Raw genomic sequence first — 23,963 nt, 5'->3', positions numbered from 1 at the left:
TGTTTAGGCAGTGCCAGAAATGAAACATGAACACCCGTGAAAAAACAAAAAAGAAGAGGTTTTTCTATAATGTTACGGGCAAAGTATAAAAGGTGTACATCTTTTATAACTAAAAGCAGTATTTTTTATTTTTTTAAACTTGTTTTTATTGTTTGACTTGACAACACACTTGAAAAGACAGGGCAAGGGGCGGCCACATGGCAGCTCAAACAACAAAAGTAAATATACATAAATATACATCAACAGCAACACACGACTGTTCAACTGTGGGGCAGTGGAGCGGGAACTCATAGATCCAACTAGATATCAGCATTTGAGACAATCAGACGTACAGATGAACATGTTAAACACATCATTATACATTTTTGGGAGAGACACCAGCTGAGCATGAAGGAGAAGGCAAGGAGGCCATGTAATCACGGAAGCTTTGCCAGACATCTATTGGCCGACAGTGCGGATGTTGCATTGCACTCCAGGTTTCCTCAGTGTCATGAGCCCACGTAACTGATCTAAGTCATTGTGAATATACAGGCGGTCTGGCACGGAGCCAGCATAACAGAATGCAGCGGACCGCCAGCAGCATACAGAGACCCGCAAGCCTCCTAGATTTCCGGCCCAGCTGGGGGAATTCATGAAAGAGACAATGTAGTGGGGTAGGGGCAATGGGGTGTTCCAGCATGTCTAATAGCGTGGAGCAAACCTCGATCCAGAATTGAGATAGGAGTGGGCAGTGCCAGAGCATATGGATGTAGGTTGCTTGTTCCGTGCCGCACCTGGGGCAACTGGAGGGGGAATCTGGGAACATGTGGTGCAGTCTCTTAGGTGTGTGATGGTATCTATGCAGGATCTTAAACTGTATAAGCTTACATTTTGAGTTATAGGAGACATCTTGAGTGCGAGCACACATTCGAGACCACCTCTCATCACTGATCTCCAACTCGAGGTCGACCTCCCAACTGTGCTTCAGCTTAGTGAAGGCCGAGACTGCTCTAGATTGCACCAGTGCATATAGTCTTGACACTTTACCCCTAAAGGATAGGTAAGAGCAGAGTTCCGCAACTATGGAGTCATCAGGCGGTATTGTGGGAAAATCAGGGTATCTGAGTTTGAGATTCCTACGAAGGGAGGAAAATTGTAGCCATGCAGTGGGCCGGCGCTTGAGGGATGGGGGGAGGTCCGCCCACTCAACGAAGTTGCCTTGTTCTTATATATTGCGGAGCGACAGGAAGCCGGCTTCAGCCCAACGGGTCACAGTGGATAGCGGGGTAGGTGAGACATCCGGGAGGAAGTTCCAAAGCGGTAGGTCTCCATGGAATGGCCGTGGTGTGGTAACCAGGGCCCAAAGTTTAGTAAGCGCTAGGGAGGTGCATGTCACTGGATCTGCCGAGTCGGAGTCAGCTGGTATAGGCTTAAGAATGAGGGAACCCAGCACTCGATCAGCAGCAGATAGCTTCTCGAGTGGGACATGCGGGGGGGGATCGGTGGTATTAAACTAATGGGAGGCGAATTGTGATTGAGCCACCACCCAATACCTCAAGAAATCCGGTGCGCCAAAACCCCCAAATTCTTTCGGGGTGGTAAGCGTAGAAAGTTTAAGCCTAACCGCACCTGAGTGCCAAAGGAAGGAATTTGTAATGTGACGTAGTGACTTAAAGAATGTATCGCCTGGCCATACGGGTAGATTGGTGAATCGGTATAAAAGTTGGGGTAATACTACCATTTTAAGGATGCTGATCCTACCTGCTAATGAAATGGGGAGCTTGGTCCAATTAGATGACTTACCGGACAGGGCCGTTAGATAATTCGAGTAGTTGTCCTCGCGCAGTCTCATTATGGATCGGGACACCTCGACCCCCAAGTATGTGAAACTAGATTGAGACCAGGAGAAACCCAACAGATCCGGGGGGGGACACGTACAATCAGTAAGCGGGAACAGTGTGGATTTGGAACAGTTCACTTTTAATCCCGATATGTCACCAAATCTAGCGACGTCCGCAAGGATAGGAGCAAGGTTAATGTCTGGTGAACGAATGTACAGCAGAGCATCGTCTGCGTACAGAGAAACTATGTCAGCCTGACCGGCTGTGCGTAATCCCCTATGGGCATGTGCCTGGCGAATCATGTCAGCAAATGGTTCGATGGCGACAGCAAAAATTAGTGGAGAGAAAGGACATCCCTGGCGCGTCCCTCTGGCTATCTGGAAGGGGGCGGAGCATCTGTCCTCAGTACGGACTCTAGCTGAAGGGGAGGTGTAGAGCAGCTTAACCCAAGTTCGGAAATTGTGACCAAACTTACATTTCACAAGGACCCGCCACAAGTATTTCCAAGAGACCGAGTCGAAGGCCTTCTGCATGTCCAGAGTGGCTGCTACCGCCTGCGTGGTGGGGCTGACCCTGCTAATCACATTAAAGAGTCTTCTTAAATTTAAGGATGTGGACCTTCCTGGGACAAACCCTGCCTGATCAGGATGAATAATGTGGGGTAGAATAGGGGCTAGACGGTTGGCTAACAGTTTAGCGTAAATTTTAACATCGCTGTTAATCAACGAGAGGGGGCGGTATGAGCTGCATTGGGAGGGGGGCTTGCCCGGTTTGGGGAGAACCATTATCAATGCCTCCCGAAGAGAGGGGGGGAGTATACCCTTTTCGCAAGATTCCCCCCAGAGGCACAACATGTGCGGGACCAATAGTGACTTGTATTGCTTATAAAATTCAATGGGCAATCCATCCGGGTGTCAGGGTCCGGCTTGACTGAATTCCACAGGAGCTGATGCTGGCCCCACAGACCCTCACCAGGAGTTCACCTCTCAACCCTTAAATATAAGCTGAGCTGAAAACCCCAAGAAAGGGAAAGGGGAATTTGGAGAAAATAACAACGGAGACACTGCTGCCCTTCAACCGTCTGGTAGGCTCTGGTATCTGTGATAAACAAATACACCTGGTTACTTATATAATAAGAAAACTTCTTTTCTAAACTTATGCTAAATAAACTCTAAACTCTTTACCTCTTAAACCTCAGTAAAAGACTTAGAGGTTAATCATCTTTGTAGAATATCTTGTAAATATATCTTGTGTTGTGCAAATAGTTCAAGCCAATCTACTCTCTTTAGAATCCTAAAGTGATGGCCTTTGCAACATCTTTTCAGAATTAGATATTCTTCTTACTTCAAAGTTCGTTTGACCTCATGTAGTTTTCAATGCTTACATAAATTGCAGTCTTTCTCTGAAAACATTGAGTTCTATTTCCATAGATTACTTTAAATAATATTCTTTAACTTACTGGAATTCTGCTTTCTTTCTGCGTGTGAATTGTTTCTTCCTTATTTACACATTTACACAAAGAACGTATAGTTCCTTCCTTAACAAGCGTGTGCGATAAACACGTGAAATCAGAAGACGTGAAGAATAGTCCTCGCGTGTAAAATACACACGCGATTATTTTACAAACCCGCGCGCGTGAAAAAATACGTAAACGCGATAAAAATAACACGCGCTGATAAAAATGGACTCGCGCTCTATCGCAACCCAACACGCGCTTTCTCTTGAGACGTATTTCGCGTAAAAAATGTACACGCGCTAAAGTTAACTTGCGCAATTCTTTTGAGCACGCGCTCTATCGCAAAACCACACGCGCTTTCTCAGGAAACGTCTTTCACGCGAAAAATGTACACGCGCTAAAATTCACACGCGCAATTCTTTTTGTGCACGTGCTCTATCGCAAACCACATGCGCTTTCTCAGAAAACGTCTTTCACGTGAAAAATGTACACGCGCTTTAAAAAGAACACGCAAACGACAACTTGCGAGCTCGCGCACACATTAAACAGTCTTGAAGAACATTACACGCAGTTTATCAACTTTAAAATCCTACGCACAATCTTCAAGCTTGTTTTCCTTATAATAACTTTAACTGTAAATGTCTCTTTTCTTAAATGAACTTGAAACTTGTTTACTCTTTAGGTTTTCTTATAAAAGAAAATGAAAGTTCACTGTGACAATCTCAAAATCTTTAAAAGAACGATCCCACCTGATGACTTCTTGTTCAAATTGGATCAGCAAACGATATTCTTACTTCTTTGGTAGATTTTCTGAGCTCTGGAAAGGCCTTACTTAAGGAGCTTAACTAATATACAACCAGCCACTGAATTTCTCTGGATGAAAGGCAGTTTAGAATCTTGCTCATCTCCCAAGAATCAAACCCATTGTCCTCTCCACCAATCAGGCAACCAAACATATCATTGTTTCTTTAACCAATCAGATTAAGTTTCTTTCGCTCCATCTTGACTTGGGCAAGCACAATGTTAATTCTATGAACAAACTCTTCCTGTTACTAACCCAGCCAGTTCTGAAAGCACAACTAACCCAGCCAGCTCTAAAGGCACAATGTTAATCTTGTTACTCTTCCTGTTATTAAACTAGCCAGTCCTGACACCGGGCCAGGGGCCTTACCAGACGCCAATGATTCAATAGCTTCGGTAATCTCCTCAGACGTGATAGGTCTCTCCAGAGCGGCACCAGCCTCGGAAGATAAAACGGAGAGAGGGAGAGAGTCTAGGAAGGAATCTATTTCCGAAATGGGGGGGTCATTGGCCTCGGAGTATAGAGATGTGTAGAATGCAAGAAATTCGGAGTTGATGTCCTGTGGGGACAGAGCCATGGAACCGTCCGATCTTGCTATGGCCGGAATATTGGGAGCACCGAGTTCGCGACGGAGCAGCCTGGCTAGCATACGGCCAGGGCGTTCACCTTCGCCGTATCTCCTCGCCAAACATGGGGACTCTAGGAATTTGACCTCTCACTCTGCAAGGGCACAAAAGTTATCTAGTTCCGATCCCAAGGCCGAAAGAGTGCTTGAAGAGTGGTTAAGAGCGTATTGAGCCTCGAGGCCGGCAAGGGTTGATTCACTAACGGAGATGTCAGCGCGGATCCTCTTAAGAATGCCACTTCCCTTGGAGATAGCCACACCCCTCGTATATGCCTTGAATGATTCCCAGAGCATGGCGCAAGTTGTCACTGAACCAGTGTTTAATTCAAAGAACTCTTCAATGGACGATTCGAGTTCAGCCGCAAAGGTCTGGTCAAGGAGCGTGCGAGAGCTTAACCTCCACTGCCTAGGTCTATTGGCTTCAGGACCCCAGTCTAGCGAGATGACGACAGGTGAGTGATCAGATAGTGTTCTGGGAAGGATAACCTGGTGAGACAGTGACCTAACTAACCTGTCGGTGATGAGCCATCTATCTATTCTAGAGTGGGAATCGTGGACTGTGGAATAGAATGAGTATTCTCGGGCATCAGGGTTTATTAACCGCCAAGAATCAACCAGTGTCAGACGTGGAAGAATAGTAAGTATAGTGTAGGCCGCTCTGGAGAGTTGGCGAGGCCGCGTGCCCGATCTGTCTAGGGTAACGTCCAATATAGTATTAAAGTCTCCTCCCCATATGATCGGGATCAAGGGATAGCCTTCCAGGAGCGAGGCTAGGTGTAAATAGAAGTCCGGATCGTCAACGTTGGGACCGTAGATGTTTAGGATGGCCACCTCTTGGCACTGTAGTGTGCCAACGAGCAGGACATATCTGCCAAGGAGGTCTATACGTGAGTGATTGCACACAAATTTCAAACTTCTGTGTATCAGAGTGAGTGTGCCACGGCTCTGGGTAGAATAGTTAGTATAATATCTTTGGGAACCCCACTGTTTTGCGAACCGGTCACATTGTTCAGAGCGGGCATGGGTTTCTTGTAAGCAGAGAATTTTGACCCCGTGGCGTTCTGCGTATAATTGTATCTGGCGCATTTTTTTATGATTGCCCAAACCACGAACGTTCCAGCTCATGAACGTCAGGACTTCACTTGCCATTTAATTGGGAATATTGATACAGTAACAGGAGTGCGTTATCAAAAAGGAGAAAGTCTGTGGATCCAGACATGGAGGGATCTCCAGCCGTGTGTGTGTGATGTAGTGCTGTACAGCATGTGGTGCCCCTAGTGGTTGCCAAGTCATTTTCAACAATAACTACCCCTCCCCCCATTCCCCCACCCACATCCCTCCCAAAACTCGAGGGAAGAAACCCAAACCCATTAACAACAACACCAACAAAATACTAGGCATCTACACCTGGGGGGCTGCAAGTCAGCCTAGCGATGTCATGCTGAACCGGGGAGAGCATAAGGATAATACACAGTGCAATAGTAGTAGGTAAGAAAACATAGTGGTGGCTCACGGGAGCCGTATGGCTACAGAATATCAGGATCGGAACGGCTTAAGGTCTAAAGTGCTGTATAAGCAAACAGATCAAACAGCAAATCAAGGTGAATGCAACAGTTAAGGGTCCCTGGTAGCCAGACTGAGGCGAACTGAAAATCCCTCGTGATCAAAGTGGGACCAGGGCCCAGACAGTCAGGTCCAGGTGCCCGTGGTCAACAGTACCACAGTCTTCGTGCTGGGGGCCCCGCAGAGGCTAAGGCCGCCCGAGCACAACAGAGCCGTTTATAAACAAATGATGGACCCTCAAGGGGGGGGCACTGGAGACAGCGAGAGCAAAACCGGTGATCAAGAGTTAGCTGAGGTCATGAATATCATAGGGGACCTGGCGGTGGTGACCCCTTAACTGCCAACGTCATGTGCTGGGGGTCCACCACGGGGTGCCCCATGCTATAGGAGCGATAACAATCATCAACCGGGAAAGTGTTCATCAATGAATTTCGATGCCTCCTCTGGGATGGTGAAGAAGAAGGTTTGATTCAAGTGTTCAATCCTTAATTTCGCCGGGAAGAGCATGGAGTATTTGACCCCCAGGTCGCGAAGTCTCTTTTTTACAGCAAGAAAGGTTCTGCGCTCCTGTTGAACAGTGACCGAGAAGTCGGGGTACAGATGAATTCTTGCCGGGCCAAAGCGCAGCTCACCCTTGGCTCTGGCTGCACGAAGCAATGCATCTCGATCCCGAAAGTTTAGGATCCTGGCGATGATGGGTCGGGGAGGCACGCCCGGTTTAGGCTTAGCAGTGAGAGAGCGATGTGCTCTTTCGACCGCAAAGTGTGAGGAGAGCTGCGGGGCATCGAGTACAGTTAAAAGGATACGCTCAACATAGTCCTCCATGGGCTCTTTAACATTATCCTCCGGAATGCCAATGATACGCAGGTTATTACGCCTAGAGCGAGATTCTAGGTCATCATTCTTCCTCTCCACCGCTGAGACACGATTAGTAAGTGTAGATACCGCAGCCCCCAGCGACAGCAGGTAATCCTCCGCGACACCCACCCTCGTCTCAACCTCGGCGACCCGGCCGTCCGTTCTTTCCATATGAGCTTTAATAGACGAGATGGTACCACTCATGTCGTCCAACTTGGTGTGCAGTGCGGTAAATCCCTCCTTCATGTACTCAAGCATCCTCTGTGAGTCATCCGAGGTTGAGGGTGTCGAGACCATGGGTGTCTCCTCAGGCGGATCGGGGGATGCCTTGGACGGAGTTTTTGCAAACATGTTGAGCGAACTTTGTTTCTATCCAGCTCCAGCCCCCTTGGTCATGGTGATGACGGAACCACGAGTAGCGTGTCCCCGCAAAGACGGGGGGGGGCCCCTGCGTGGGAGGGAGTAACAACGGGAGATGTAGAAATGGAGCTGGGACCGGTCCACCCAATCAGGGCCGGCAACTATGGGTCGGGACCGTGTCCCTATCCAGAAGGGAGGCGCAGCCCGACAGCAATACGGTTATTTACGTGGGTGTGCCCAACGGGTGTGTGTGACTGCAGGGGGGGGTCAGAGGGTCCCAAGCAACCGGCTGTTGTATTAAGACCTTAGCCACAGGCGGAGAACATCTGCTAGAATGATAAGGCTGAACTTGTAGAGCCCCGCATACACGTTGTCACTGCAGGCATTTGAACCAGGGTCCGGGCCTCCAAAATTAGTGCTAATCCCAGGGACAGCTGAATTAACGTAAATATGGGGGAGCTCAGGGGCAAGGGACCATTATCCCCTGGGCGGGTGATGCGTGACCAAGTAGGGGGGGGATGCCAAGTATGTTCTCACCGAGCCCCGAGGAGAAGGAGGCGCAGCATGTGAGGAGATTCCAAAGTACCAAGGTATAGTGCAAGTCTGGGCCAGTGCAATCCGGCCACCAAAGGTCCAGCCCCAATTTCTCTGACTAAGGCAGATGCCTAACACATACCTCGGGGAGATGAGTTTGTTGACAATTTAATCACTGCAAGTTCATGAGTTCTTTTGGCGCCTTGGCTGGATAATGGTAGGTTGCTCTGATTGATGAAGTTAGAGAGAGATCAAGGCCACCTGGGCCGCTGTCGTGAGAAAGCCGGGAGGGCAGGGCTGAGTTATGCCCCACAGCCACGCCGCCGGAGCGGCCCACGTGGAGTCAGGAGAGGAAAACAGGGGAGATGGGCGAGCCAGCCGGGTAGACTCACGGGGCCAACAACGGCACAAGGAAGTCCTCAGGGATCGGCCGTGAAGGGCCGCTGCAACACCAGGGCACGGTTCAATAGGCCCTCCAGAGCAGGGCGACGGGCAGACCAGCAGGGCCGGCCGCCGCAGCACCGCGCCCCCAACCGGAGAGGAGAGCCGGGCCGGGGAGATCAGGCACCCGCCGGCGAGTCGCAGCGTAGAGCCCCCCCCCGTGCCCCCCTACCTGGTCCTCGAAGCGGCCAGCATGGCGTCAGCAGGGGGGCAGCAGAGGAAGGGTAATCATGCGGCGGCGGCACCGGGATCACAGTGACGGCAGGAGTTCCTCTAAAGCTGGGATCGGAGGTCCCGACGCCGCCCGGCGTCTCAGAATTCCACAGATGGAAGGCGCGGCGGCAGCAGCCGGGCGAAGCGCCGGAGGGGTCCAGAGAGACTGTCTGTGGCCGCGCAGGGCCCGATCCCAGAGGAGGACAGAGGAAGGCACAGCGCCCCTCCCCCCACAGAGGCCCGCCGCGCCGCGCTCAAAGTTACGTGAGCGAGTCGAAGGTGCCGGAGCCGCGGGCCGGGGAGGTTAAGTGGCGGCGTCCGCATTCAATGCCGGGCGCCGCACCAGGATCAACCAGCAATGCCGGGGCACCAGACTCAGCCAGGGGATAGCGGAAGGTTCCACACGTCCGCTCCGCGAGCGTGGGTTTGCACAAGTGCACTGGAAGGGTGCTGGGACGGGATCTTCTACTCTCCCGGCTCAGAGCTCTACTCTCTCCCCTCAAATACAAACAACCAGGGCTGACCAGGCCCACCCAGTGAGATCTTAACTTTTTAACGTGTCTCAGAGACAGATTATTTACAACAGGAAGTGAGTAGAGATGGGAAAAGGTAAAAAAGGCAGTGACCATTGCTGTGGCACTTTAAAAAATAATTATATAGGTTTTTAAGAAGCTATTTAAGTGTGATTGTTGGGTGATTAGTATGTAAGGGGATACAGAACAAGCTCTGTGAAACAATAACCTTGTCATGCATTTCATTTCACTTTGTGTCAGTATAAGATTTTTTGTAAATTTTCATTAATTGCTATGCTGGAGCTTGTAGGCTTCTATTCAGAATGGGGAAAATAAAGTTACAGTCATAGGGGATCTTTTCCCAGTTCAAGCGGAGTGGAAGAAGTGGCGCTAAATGCATGTAACTCCTCTTTTTATGAGCTGCAGGATTTTGAATGATTTGACAGGTGAAGTTGGAGTGCAGATCAGATTTAACAAGTTCCCCCCAAATCAGATGGGTATTCCACTGGCATGTATGTTTACGTTGGCAGAAAACCAATTGATTCCTATGGGACCTGCCTGACTTTTACACCTGGAATAAAAGCGGGCAGAGTCCAAAGGAATCCATTGTGGATGGCTCCCACAATCGTTAATTGTGCAAGTGATTTACACTTTTCCAGACACGTAGTGCTAAATTAAAGAGCAAAGGTGATTTTTGTCTTTTTTATTTTTTATTTATTTTTATTTTTTTGTTCAGCACTTGGTGGAAACAATTAAAATTAATGAATGGCCCCTTTTGCAAAAAAGTGCAAACATGAGAATTCTGATCTGTGCAATTTAGGATTCAAAACAAAATGCCCCACTAATCTTTTCATCGACATGTTTCTACAATGATGAATACATTGTCAGGTTGCTGTATCATGTGACTTGTGTATTTTTAAAGTCATCTGTATAAAATGCAGTATTATTTTAGGTATTCAAAGCCAAACCTCAACACATATTTGTACCAACTTGAGTTCGGAAGATGTGTGCTCAAGTAGCTACATTTACAGCTAGGCCCAAATTATGGCTTTAACACTTGACCAAAGTGTGTAATCCTGGGCCTATATTTTAATTTTACTATGCCTTATCTGTTAAAATAAGGTGCTCCTAGAAGTGATTCAGTTCACATTATAAGCTATTCCAAAAAGCCTCACTCATGGTTTAATAGATAGGAAGCACAGGGATTAGGACACACACACATCTAGCTTTGAAAATAACCGGGCCACATTTATTGAACACAATTCTGTCATTCAATAGCAAATCAAAGTAAACACATCAAACAAAGAGTCATCATAGACAATTGCAAACAAAGAGTCAGCATGGACAATTGCATATTATATACCAATATGTAAACAGTATCTCCCAAACAATGATGTACAGGGGCATGTCCCACCAGGACTGATACCAGGAGGCCACAAACCCCTCAACCAGCACTGTCTACCTCCTGATGCAGCCCTTACAGCGCTAGCACTCCCTTGCACTCTCAACTCAATTAGAATATGCTGCATTTTGTGTTTAAAATGTAATTTTGGACATGAACCATTAATGGGAGACATTCAGAGTGGGACTACTGTAGGGGTTCAGCTGGAAAGGAGGGGAGGTTGTGGAATGGGTGGGTGAAGGGAGTATTGTATACATGTGTATGTTATTGGAGGATATGTTGTTGTGCTCGAAATATTGTTAAGATCAACAAGACTACCTGTATTGATTGGACACGGTATGTTCTGTTCTTGAAATTTAAAGAAGTTTGAAAAATATGTAATTTTGTAGGAAACAAAATCTCCTATTCCTTGCTTCAGTATTCAGGGTGGGCGGGGTCTATTTTTCACAAGATGGAGGGACCACAAGCATCTCTTCTGGGGCCTGTTGGGAGGAGCCACAGTGCTCAGGGAGATATTGTTGGGCGGACACCATCTGAGATGGTACAAAGACTCCAGACCTCACTGCTCAGCCCTCTCAGAGGAGGAGGAAAAGGAGGAGGAGGAGGAGGCAGCATCACCCTCAATTCTCCAAAGTCAGTCCACAAATGGCATGCTGTATGCTGGTGTGAATGGGTGGGAGGGGAGGTAAATGGGAACAAGGTTAGGGAAGCTGAAGGAAGGTGACTGGACAGTGAAAGGTGAAGGAGGATCAGATATAACAGAAAGGGGAGAGCAGATGGGAAGGGAAGATGGGTAGATTGATGTTGCAACACTATTTTCCTTGCTTCTCTTTTGCTGTGTACAGTTTATATGGGAAGACATTTTTTGCTGGATCACGGATCTGGGAAATTTGGATCAACGGCATAACTTTGTTGAGGGTACTCCTAGACCCACACCCAATGGAATGTGGGCCCCCCTAATCACAACCCTCGCCCACCCAGATGACAATTCCTAGAGCCGGGCCTGGGAACTGCTGAGAAAGGCCAGAGCCACAGAGACCCATAAACCCTTCCTTGTCTAAAAGGTTACCAACCTACGTGCCCTGGGAAGAATGTGCCCGGCAAGGCCACGGGAGGAGAGCTGAGTATCTTTGTACAATGCAATCCCACGAGAAGGAGGGCACGGGCCTCCGACCCCCACCAGTCCCAATTCTAAGTTATAGCACCCAAATGCACTGGCTTTAGGACCTCTGAATTCCAAAGTACCAGCCATCCCCATGTGCCCACTTATTATGTGTAACCTCCTATAAGTGGATACTAATGTCTTATGCCAATTATCGCATAAATGTCAACAATAATCATAATAACAACATGATATATTTAGGTACTGCCATGATATGCCTGCCAAGAACAGTCTCAAATGCTCCAGTACTGCCAAGTTATGCCAGTTAACGCTTAACATGCCTAGTTCAGTCACCATATGCCATGTTCAGCCTCACATGGTAAAGTGCTGCCTTTGTATACCAGGCACTGCATGGAATCCCTCAGTAATGCCAGCTAATGCATCATTCACTTGTTAGAGTTTTCATGTGCAAGACACTTCATCAGATTCTGCCATAACATGGGCAGCATCCTCTAATGCCTCAAAAATAAAATTGAAGGCAAGTTAGTGATCCATACTCATGTGTGAGATACAGCCTGGCATATCCTATGCCATATGCTCTTGGTAGCTTCATGTTCACATGTCTGCAAGGATAGCTCACAAGATAAGTGCCGCAGACTCAGCATTTTAGCCACCTCAGGTTGATACGTTGGGTGCCTTTAAATTGGGTAATAATAGCACATGTTATTTCAGTGCTTCGGGTTTTCTTTTGAAGTTCCATATAACGACACAAATTATTATTTGGCATGTGCCAAAATGCAATGTAATGCCAGTTAAGGCCTCAAATGCCTGGTGCTGTCACCATAAGTAAGGCAGAGCCTCACATGTGCAAATGCAGCCATCATTTACCCAGTGCACCCAGCAGCAATGCATCAAAGGCAGCTTATTGGCCTACGTGCCTTTTACAGGGACCACGTCTAAAGTGTCCCGCCCCTATTCCCCACCCCACAAATGTGCACGCACATCTGAACTCAACGTGAGGCCCCAGCGACACACTCCCCGTTCAGGCTCACCCTTTCAAAAGTAAGACATGCTGAAACAAGATGGGGAAAGGGAGAAGCAGCAGGTGAAATAAGGAGGAGGAAGAGGTTGTGTGACTGTAGTGGGCCAACAGAGAGAAGCGTCATCTTCTTGAAATTAAATGGGAATCTTTTTAAAAATGCCCAAAGGACAAATCGGTCTGGGAAAGAGGGTGCATTTTCAGCAGCTTCTAGAAGGTGTAACCAGGGGGGTCCTCTGTTATAATATTACAAACATAATGTATGCCTACAGGGTGATGGGTATGAATAGAGGGTGGGAGGGAGGGCAGGATGGGAATATGCAGTATATTGCAAAGCATCACAAGCATTACATTAACTGGAATACAACAAGAAAAAACACATATTCAAATGTAAATGCTCAAACCTATATTGCATAACAATGCAAAATGTACAAAACGCTGTATTTTCGAACTTTAATTTTCAATATTTAATTTTTAAACTTGGTGTTTCAAACTTTCCATTTTCTATTTGTTCAACTGGCCTGTCTGGGGTAACACGCGCAATAGCTCCTTCGTCTTCAGGATCCTACTGCCCTTCTCGGACATTCCGCATCCAGAACTTGCTGATCCAGTGAGAGTGGAAAGAAGCGACCCAAGCCATTGTCCCGCCCCTAAAGATTCAGCAGCCAATAAGCTGCCGAGAGACAAGTTGGGCCACAGCAGGCGGGAATTGCTGAAAGTAAACAGAGCTCTCTTAGTACCAGGCTTGCTTTCTGTGCTCGATGCCACGCCAGTAACCTGTAAATCAGGGCCCGCAGCTCCATCATTAAAAGTGAGTCACTAGGGGTGCCAGTTAGTTCTTAAAGGAAACCCCCAAATGATGGTAATGACGGTACCCATAAGGACAGCTGTTTGTTTTTTATTAAATCAGAGGAAAGATGATGTCTCCAGGCAACCAGTCAGCTTGATGCCCAAGCATGAAGGCATTTTGTGATGGAGGTGAATCCATCTTGTTAAATTGAGGTCAGTGCCATTTAAAATGGCAGTAGTAGCATTGTTCTCTTTTCCCATTTCACTTAATGTATGGAGGAAATGGCAACATGGCTGCTTCATTATGGGCATTCCATTTCTGATGCTCCTGGAAGCAGGAGCTTGGGCACTATGTTGTCGGCATACAGAAGGTAGTCTTCTAATAAAAAAAGGGACTTGTTTTCACTAGCCACGGTGTGTAGGGCTGTTATTCGTTTGTATTGATTCTCCCAAGGGCTTCCAATGGTAACAGAACAGAATTGGCTAGAGTGGGCTGGCTGGACTAATACATCCTTTTTCTTTTAAAGCTGTTTGACAGTAAGCAAAACGTATTCTACCACTACTACTTGCACCATCTCAGTGACACAACTACTCCTTGCACCATCTCAGTGGAACAACTACTCCTTGCACCATCTCAGTGACACAACTACTCCTTGCACCATCTCAGTGACACAACTACTCCTTGCACCATCTCAGTGGCACATCTACTCCTTGCACCAAATCAGTGGCACATCTACTCCTTGCACCAAATCAGTGGCACAACTCCTGCTTGCACCATCTCAGTGGAACAACTACTCCTTGCACCATCTCAGTGGCACATCTACTCCTTGCACCAAATCAGTGGCACATCTACTCCTTGCACCAAATCAATGGCACAACTCCTGCTTGCACCATCTCAGTGGCACAACTACTCCTTGCACCATCTCAGTGGCACAACTACTCCTTGCACCATCTAAGTGGCACATCTACTCCTTGCACCATCTCAGTGGCACATCTACTCCTTGCACCAAATCAGTGGCACATCTACTCCTTGCACAAAATCAGTGGCACAACTCCTGCTTGCACCATCCCAGTGGCACAACTACTCCTTGCACCATCTCACTGGCACATCTACTCCTTGCACCAAATCAGTGGCACATCTACTCCTTGCACCAAATCAGTGGCACAACTCCTGCTTGCACCATCTCAGTGGCACAACTCCTGCTTGCACTATCTCAGTGGCACAACTACTCCTTGCACCATCTCAGTGGCACATCAGCCAATTCCAAACGTTTGCAGTATTCTAAACAGATATTTCTTCTCCTTAGTGTCTAGTCAGAGTCACCTTGGGGTCCTGATAGGCTTTTCAAGAATTATCACAAATAGTAGTGTCCTCCGTTTAGTCTCGTGAAGTTCTTTTAAGGACTGAGCTCCCTTGTGACTCCTAGATTATATGTGAGAATTTTTTTTAAGACTCTACTAGTATCTTAACCTTATATTTGTTATCTTCATGTATAAGGGAAACGAACATATGTTTGTGTCCAGACCTATGGTGAAATAGCCATGGTTTTTGATCTCTGGGTTATAGCCTTGTTAAGTTACCATCTGTTTCTTTTGCACTTCTTTGTAAGTTAAACCGAGCAGAGGGCAGTCTAGTGATGTGCACACGGAAGAGTTGTGTCTTGGGACGGTACTGTTTGTCTTATTCCTGCCTCTGATATTTGACCCTGCAGTCTGCCCTCCACCTGTGGCAAGGTAGTATTGGACATAGCCTTCCATTCTTCTCAGATGGCTGCTGCGTCTTCATAAAAATGGAGTTAAACATAGCAGAGTATGAACTCATTCAGTGGATGTCATTTTTGAGGTCATGCCTGTGGAAACCTGACAGTTTTCTCCCTGTTTCCACAATGTCTCCGTAACTCAGAATAATCAGCCTAGCAAATATATTTCTTACCAATACTTTGTATAACTGAACTTTTGCGAACTAATACTTATTTCATGGGCCATTTTTTTCTGACCACTCATTCTCATACATTCTCTGACATACTCGTTCACTCACAAACTCACTGACTCCCTCCCTCACCTACTCACTTCCTGATCTCACTGTGAGTGAGGGGGAACGAGCATCTGTGAATCCAAGCCAATATGTGCAAGCATCATCTGGCTGAGCAAGAGTGAGTGTGTGTGTGTGACTTGGGTGAGTGTGTGAGAGATACAGTCTTTCAGTGAGTGTGTGCATTAGTCTGTGTTCATATGTCTAATGAAGAAAGAATGCATGTTTGAGGCCCTTCATAGGTTTGCGTGTGGGGTATTTGTAAAAATTGTATTTTTATTTTGTAAACAGGCACGTTTATATATTGATTTTTCTGAGGGATTAATAATGCGCCTCTACGTCACCTTCCAGCTACTTTGTAGTGCATGCGTCTCTGTCCATCGTGCCGCAAAGGCAGAGGTCACCAGGTATGTGAAACCGGATGGATCCGCTACGCTATGGTTTGCTACATCTGGTTAATGCGGGTGTGACTTGGAGGTTTCTTGCTAGCCAGAAGTATTGGTGCTAACCCTTTGTGTGGGTGTGTGGAGAGGGAAGGGGTGCATGGGGCTGCCGCCTGATAGTGACTGGTTGCTTTGATCGGCATGTCCCTGTGTGTGCTGCATGCAGAGCTTCGTACCATGTCAATGCATGCACAGTGTTTCTGGTCTGCCCTATGCTCCTGCATCTAGCGGCCCACGGTGCAAAGCCTCAACTGGATAATGTTTTGCCTTATTGAGCCAATCAGAGAAACTCAAATACATGTGCTTCAAGACTGTGTCATTTTACTTGCAAATCATTTGAACGCCTGAACACAAGTAGAGCTGGTGGGCGCTTTGAAGTGAATGTGGATTTCTAGTATGAACTGAATGTGGATTTCTAGCATGACACCCGCTAAGCATCGTGCTATCAAACTTTGCATTGCTGCCAGAGTGGTGGCGAGGTATCGCTGCAAGAATGACTAGCCCTCGAGCCTATGCGGTGGAACTGAAAGTCAACCAGGAATATGTTCCAAAATCTTTCCACATTTAGGAACATGGACATTCGTCATAGGGAATAGTTGATTAAAGGCAGCGCGGTGGCTTGATAGATTCTTCGCAAGCTCTCTTTGCTAGCTGGAAATCCAGCAGCCAGTAAATGCTGCAACTTGGCTGATAGGTATGTCAGCTCTTGCCTCTAGAAGATCATTTCTTTCTAGGAACCTGGAATTGCTGCCTGCTCTCCTATGATTGAAACGTGTGGCGGTAAATCATGAATTGCCATCTAATGTATTCTTTGTGGCCATAATGTGGAGATCTAAACGGATATGTGTTGTTTGACCTAAAAAAAAACCTGGCCTACTGCCCATTTGACCACATTTTGTTGACCTAATTTATTTTGACCTACTGAGGAGGGAGACCCATGCAAACCCCCTAATGCAGGGGGAGACCCCCACACAACCCCCGAGTTCCCCCCACCTCAACCTATTCCCTTACCCCACCTCACAACTATTTCTTAATTAAAGGTGTACCGTTTGACCTACCGAATTAGATCAAAAAGATGCGGTCAGATGGGAGTAGGTCAAGTTGGCTTTAGGTCAGCTATGCCAATACCGATCTAAATGGCTATTCCTTTTGCACATTGGCTCCACATTGGTCTTGTTGCTGGTCCCTCCTGTTTGTGTCCATGTCTCGTCTATTTTTTCTTACAAGGTGACTGGCGAATCTTTTGAGGGTTGAATACAAGTTGTGATAAAAAAAGTGTCTGCTATTAAATCATTTTCCTTCTTTCGTTCTATTGCAGAGTGTTCTCAGAACTTTAGACATCATTGTCGATAATGACACCGCTTGGACAGAGATGGATGATGTGAAAAGAGCGGAACAAAGCTCCCTACTGTTAAACTCAACGGAAACATTTGCCAAGCAACTCCAATTTGCCGATACAATAAATATCACGACTGGAAATATCATTTTGAAAGGAATGCGTTTCACTTCTGCAAATAGCACATATATTAGAGACTTCAACTTTAGCAATCCGAACCCCTTAAGCGGTGGAGTGCAAATGTCAAAAGGCGGTTTACCCGACAACACCAGTGTTGTCACCGTAGCGTATAGCTCATTGAAAGACATCATGCCTGTAGACGTAAACAGGACGGTGAACGGCTTGGTTATGTCGACGGTACTGAGGAGTAACCAAACAATGGACGCCATCAGTATTTCAATGACATTTCAAAAAAGCAATAGCTCACTGAAGGATGCTTCATGCGTCTACTGGAATTTCACCCAGGCCAATCACACAGGAGGATGGGATACCACCGGCTGCACACCGGTTGACTCGGGCAACAGCGTCACTTGTAATTGTTCTCATTTGACATCCTTCTCAATACTAATGTCAGCCGGCGATTCAAATTTTACTCCAGAACAGCAGAAAATCCTAGACTACATCACGTACATTGGCGTAGGCATTTCAATGGCGAGCTTGATTGTTTGCCTCATTATCGAGGCCCTTGTTTGGAAATCTGTGACCAAAAATAAGACATCCTACATGCGGCACGTGTGCATCGCCAACATTGCTGGATCCCTTCTGGTTGCAGACATTTGGTTCATCATAGGATCAAGCATGACGGCCCTCACGCAGGAAGCCTTGAACGATAACACGACGGCTAATGTTGATGGAGCCTGTGTGACTGCAACCTTTTTCACTCACTTTTTCTACCTGTCGGTGTTCTTTTGGATGTTCACCATGGGCCTTATTCTGTTTCATCGCATGGTCTTTATTTTCCATCATATAAGTAATACTACCATGCTGGGCATAGCTTTTTCCCTAGGCTACGCATGCCCCCTTGTCATAGCAGTTATTACTGTGGCTGTCACCCAACCAAGTCACAATTATCGAGGTGGCATTAGCTGCTGGCTCAACATGACACCCACCATGGCATTTCTTGCCTTTGTTGTGCCAGCCTTGATCATTGTTGCTTTGAATTTTATCATTTTAATCATTGTCATCGTGAAACTTCTGAGACCTGGCATTGGTGATAGGCCGAAAAAGGAAGAAAAGGGCACGTTGGTCAAGATCGCAAAGAGCGTCGCCATACTAACACCACTCTTAGGCCTGACCTGGGGATTTGGAATCGGAACAATGAGCTCAAAAGACATTGGCATACATGGAACATTTGCAGCACTGAATTCACTTCAGGTTAGTACAGGTCAATTTGCATTCATGTTTACTTGTCCAAGTGATGCCACTAGACCTCTACTTGAATTTTAATTATTTACTGTCTTTCTCACTTTCATGCCTATTAACTTCTCACAGATCCTAAATGTTGCACATTGTTTTTCGGCTCCCAGGCCAGATGTTTTGACAGCGCACACCTTTTAGAGATTGAGCCGAGACATTTCTCCTAAAACCAGATGGGAAAAACAGTGGTTCTCACTTATCTGATATTCTTGAAATCAATCCACAAAGCTTCCTTACAGTAGTAATCACCGTATAATGGGCCTCAATTGTGATAAATAATCTTAAGTCAATTACCTGGGCTTTTTATAGTTTGTGATAACCACCAGGACAGGGGTCTGCAGTTTTCGGATCTCCTAATGTTTTGGTCTGTAACTCCCATGACTCCTTATCATTTACTATTATGGCAAGGTCTAATGGAACTCCTGGATAGCCAGAGGTTGCAGACCCCTGAGCTAAGTCATACACCTACAGAAACAGCGCGTTAATAGACCAAGCACGATAGGGCTGGAAATAACGGTCCCTATTCTGCCTTCAAACTAAGATCGGGTACAAACGCGTGACCCTCCCTGAATCATCTGAGTTTTCAGGATATTTCGAGTTCGGGAACTTCCTGAATGTTCACAAACTGTGGGTGTAACATTATCAAATATAATGTAATTATTTTTTAAACTAAGCCCCTTCTGCCCCCGAGTCCTACTTGGAGTACTGCTACAGAACGGGGGAATCCTGAATAATTTGGAAGCCCCTGGTAAAGCGAAAATATTTGCACGCATCTTTGGATTTCAGGGAACGACCTCAACATATTTGCGGGTGACTTTTAAATCAATGTTAACTTTATACACATGGAATCCGCCAGCTGCTAAGATTCAAACTCCTTCAACACTTGTGGTTGTTATTGGATGTTTTCCCAGCTTGTTGTCACGATTTATTATTGTATCCTTAGCATTTAATTTTAAGCATGGCATGCAGCTGACGTCCCTGTATCTCCACTCACACTTAATGCACTCTTTAGACACTGGTTAAAGCAAATCAGGTTGTAGACCTGTTTTAACCCTCTCATTCACCCACAACCATTTCACTAGGTTTTACTGTGGGATATTACACCAGAGGCAAAAGCATTGTGTGTGTGCGGGTAAAGTTAAATTGGGAGGAGTTGGGGGTTGAGGGAAGTGGTTGTGAGGGGGCAGGGGCCATGGGGTGTGCATCTCCCCCATAACAACACTGCTGTAAAATGCCAATACAGGGAAATGCATAGATCTGTTATTCACTAAAGCTGTTATTTACTTTGATCGAAGAAGAAAGGCCAGCAAAGTAAAGAACAATTAATATGTCTTTCAGTAAATGGGCTGATAGCAGCATCTCTGTCTTGTGCCACTGAGGCAGATTCAGGTTTCCGCACCCAGTATTTGATCTGTACTAGTTATTGCTTGTCCAGATGGCCGTCCCAAGAGTCCCTGTGTAAATCCAAGAGAATATGAGCATTGGTTGTAAACATTGGAGGACATAGAAAGCATTTCTCAACAACATGAGGTAGGGACATCATGTAGACAATGATGATCACAGTGAATAGGATAGAGTCCTAAAACATGCCTAAGACCACTCTGTCTGATAGGAGCGGTGCACTACTGTAAGGAAGGCATGCTATCAAACAGTAAGAGAGGCAAGTGATCACAGTTCAAGGGTGTTTATTGAACTTCAATTGGGTTTGGAAAACGCCTATCTAATCCGATCTAAAGATGGGTGCAAGCTACAACCATCAAACAATAATTACGCGGCCCTAGTGGTGCCTAGTGCCTAGTGCCTGGTGTCTTGTCAAAATAAAAGGGCCTATATTAATAAACCTATTGCCAATCCTTACCTCTAAATACAAATAGTGTGGGAAACGATGTTATACACAAGAAAATTGATCAAGAAATGATATGTCAGGATATCTGAGCCGTTTTCAATACAGGACAAGGCGGCACACTCATCAAGCTTAGCACACTCTCTGGTTTCTTTAGTACGATGATGCAATTCAAAACCTCAGCATCAGGGCCCACTGTACCAAAGTCTCTTTGCCATTCAAAGTCCCTTATTTCAATTTCACAAGTGCACAATTTCTCAGGTGATTCTCTATTCACCTCGGGTCCCCCTCTCCCGGGCTCAGACCCACTTTAACACAATGTTCTCAAGATTCTTCACAAATCCAATTTCTAGGGTGGTTCACTGTTCACCCTGGGTCCCCCTCCACCAGGCTCAGACCCACCTTTAACACAAAACCTTCAATTAGTCTGCCTCTGCTGGGCTCGCACCAATTTACCTACTTTCCGAACGTTCTTTACTTCATCAAAATCAAAGACTTTCGATTGTGCGCAGAATTTTGCTCGACCCGTCGCATGACTGCTTAGATTCACAATTCTTTGTAGACATATAATTCTTTTTAACTTTCACTTCTGTCACTTCTCAGTTGGGTACCTTACAGAGACCTTCAATTGAGCACCCACGCGGTGCCGGACCACTCTATTAAAGATATCATATCTTGGTTTCAAAGTTCAATCACTCATCAGCAGTTCAACTTTACTTGCATGTTTTATCCCACGCGTTTTAACAATGCTTGTTCCAGCGCTCACCATACAATGTTGCTGCTTGCAACCTTGGCTTCAACACAAACCGGTCTTGTATCGGTTTCCCCAACTCACCGGCTGTTTTGATTTCACTGATGCTGCTTTTTTCTTGGAGCTAAGGACGGTACCACGGCGGCTGGCGATTCTCCCCGCCTTGATTCTTGACGCAGGTATCTCCGACACACAATGCAGGATTCGTCAGCCTGGTTTCCTGGTCTTACACTTTCTAATCTCGAGAACTCTGGAAAGTAATGGTTCTTTTTCAAAAAGGTCAAGGGAACTTCTCTCCTTGCGATCCCCTTCTGTTTAGCCGTCTTTCGCCTCTAATTCAGCTGCCGTGTTGAAACTGCTGTTTCCTCGTGTGCTTTGCCTCGCTCAGGGTGTGCTCTCGTGCTCCGCCTTTTATCCATGTTGGAAAGCTTAATGGGAGTCGTGTGTGTGATGGTCAATTGCCTGACCTCACCTGGCCCTTGTATTGGGACATGTCAGGTATACTGCTCTGGTGTTAGTCTGTTTTCTCTCATAGCGGGCTGTCCGTGAAAACGTGTTTGTGTTGTAAAAAGGGAGTCGGGGGGCAGAGTTCATAAATGTCCTAGCTGGTAGGATGGGGTAAAGGTGTTACAGGGAAGGCGATACCGAGTCTCACCATCCGGTGTCCCACTCCCAAAGATGAAGACCACTCACCCAGGTGATCCTCCCTCACTGGTCCACCCCCAGGAACTGGATCCAAAAGTGATGGCTGTGTCTTGGCCACCTGCATGACAGATCCCCGGGGACTAGTGGGTGAGACTCCTTCTGGGTTCTCACACTACCTATCGCACTGTATGTGTGACCACCCAGTCAGGAAAGCCTGGAAAGAACAAAATGCAGGGCCAGTTACACCATCTGCAAGCACAGGGCCTTGTCTCAGAATACTGTTTTCTACCATGTCAAATTCAAAGGAGAATCCAAGCAGGGTCACAACAAATCCTCACTCATGCCAATCATGGTAGTTTCAACCCCCCTTCAGGCGAAAATCTGGAGTGAAGTTCACACAAATGTGGTACTCAAGATTGTGTTGAAGCTGCTATTTCATGATCTTTTGCAAAAGGAACCTCCACTTGGTAACTGGGCGTTTGTTCTCTAACTACTGAGATAGAGCTGGTAGGGTGCTGGCTAGACCTATCCTTCCTTACCATCATTCAGGTACGCTAGAAATTGAAATATCAAAACTGTTCATCTCATGTTAGGTACCAAAATCAATCTCTGTTTCCAGTTATAACTCAGAAGAAGTTGTTTGGGTAGTAGGCATGTTTACTGATCCCAAATTGGAACAAAGCATTTTCTGCGAGGTTCTATGAGCATGTAGCACTAAATTTGAAGTTGTAAATGATGGTTTTTTATTTGTATTTATTGAACGTTTGTATGGCGCCTAAACAGTAGAAAGTGTTTCCAGGTGCCACAAGACTAAGGGAGAAGAGGGAACAGAGGAGGATAAACAGCAATACAGGGTCCTACTAAGCCTTATGACATTCGGAACGTGCAAGTGCAACATGCAGGAAGTTCAGGGGGCAGGTCAGGGTGCAGGGAAGGTAAGGGGAGGAGAAAGGGGTAGGGAGGAAGGAGGGGCCCAAGGTGTTGGGTAAATGCTACGGGTGGTCCTGGAGGGCAAGTGCGCGGGGGAGACAGGATAAGGGTAACTAGTGCGAGGAGGGGGGATGATCTACACTCAGTTGTCTAGTCAGGGAAGGGTGCCTGAAGGCATGTGCTGATGGGGGCATGCTGGGCCAGACTGCCCGAGAGAGGGTCTGCCCTCTGTAGGATACAGAAGGGACCAGGCAGCCAGCCGCAGCAGCAGGGTGAATTAGCAGGAAGGGGGAGAGGTAAGGAGGAGAAAATGAAGGTCTTGAGTAGCTTCCGGAAGCTTAAGGAGATCTGTCTCAAGTCTGACAGAGGCAGGGAGGCAATTTGAGAGGAAAGCTCCTGCCAAAGAAAGAGATCTACCCTCCACTCTCTGCTTGGAGAAACATCTGACCTGCAGAGAGTTAGAGCTAGAGGACCGAAGGACTCTAGCAGGGCAGTACATAGGGAGAAAAAGTTGGATGTAGTAAGGTCCCAGGCCCCAGAAAGCCTTGTAGAGGATGCAGAGGGTCTTGAATTTGATCCTTGCAGCCACAGGGAGCCAGTGAAGAGATTTTAGGGCTGGAGAGGTGCAGTTCCTGGGCTTAAGGCCAAGGATAAGTCGCATTCCTATTCTGGATTACTTGGAGAGGGCAGAGGGAGGAAAGAGGCTGATTGAGGAAGAGGCTGTTGCAGTAGTCTAGCCTGGAGAGAACCACAGCTCTAGAGTCATTGAGTTTCTGGAGCAAGGTACCAAAAGGGAGAATGCCTCTGAGGAGGTGAAGCTGAAAGTGAGGGTGAGGGGAAGGGGCCCAAGGAGGGCGGCCAGAGAGTAGGGGCAAAGGAAGGGGGGGGTTCAGATGGGAAGGATCTCTGTCTTACTGGAATTAAGACAGAGATCATTTTCAGCACACCATGTCTGAATAGTGGTCAGACAATTGGGAATGAGAGAGGTGGTAGAGGAAGGAAGCTTAAAGGATAGCTGATTGCCATCCACATAACACTGTAAGTGTGGATA

The 23,963-nt window shown here is 46.7% G+C and overlaps 1 protein-coding gene across 5 annotated transcripts in view; it reads left to right on the top strand.

Annotated features, from left to right (window-relative positions):
* The window catches only part of LOC138453201 (adhesion G protein-coupled receptor F5-like), a 584,850-nt gene that overhangs the window by 481,276 nt on the left and 79,611 nt on the right, over window positions 1-23,963 (top strand). For all 5 annotated transcript variants that reach the window (XM_069605826.1, XM_069605823.1, XM_069605825.1 and 2 more), the window contains one exon: window positions 17,310-18,701. In XM_069605826.1, coding sequence (XP_069461927.1) covers window positions 17,310-18,701 — 1,392 coding nt within the window. The remainder of the gene's footprint in view (window positions 1-17,309; window positions 18,702-23,963) is intronic.

This window comes from Ambystoma mexicanum, chromosome 4p (assembly GCF_040938575.1).
Source record: "Ambystoma mexicanum isolate Mex_15411 chromosome 4p, UKY_AmexF1_1, whole genome shotgun sequence".
Classification (NCBI taxonomy): Eukaryota; Metazoa; Chordata; class Amphibia; order Caudata; family Ambystomatidae; genus Ambystoma; species Ambystoma mexicanum.
The sequence above is the reverse complement of the archived record's forward strand: the minus strand, read 5'-3'. Positions and strand labels throughout refer to the sequence as shown.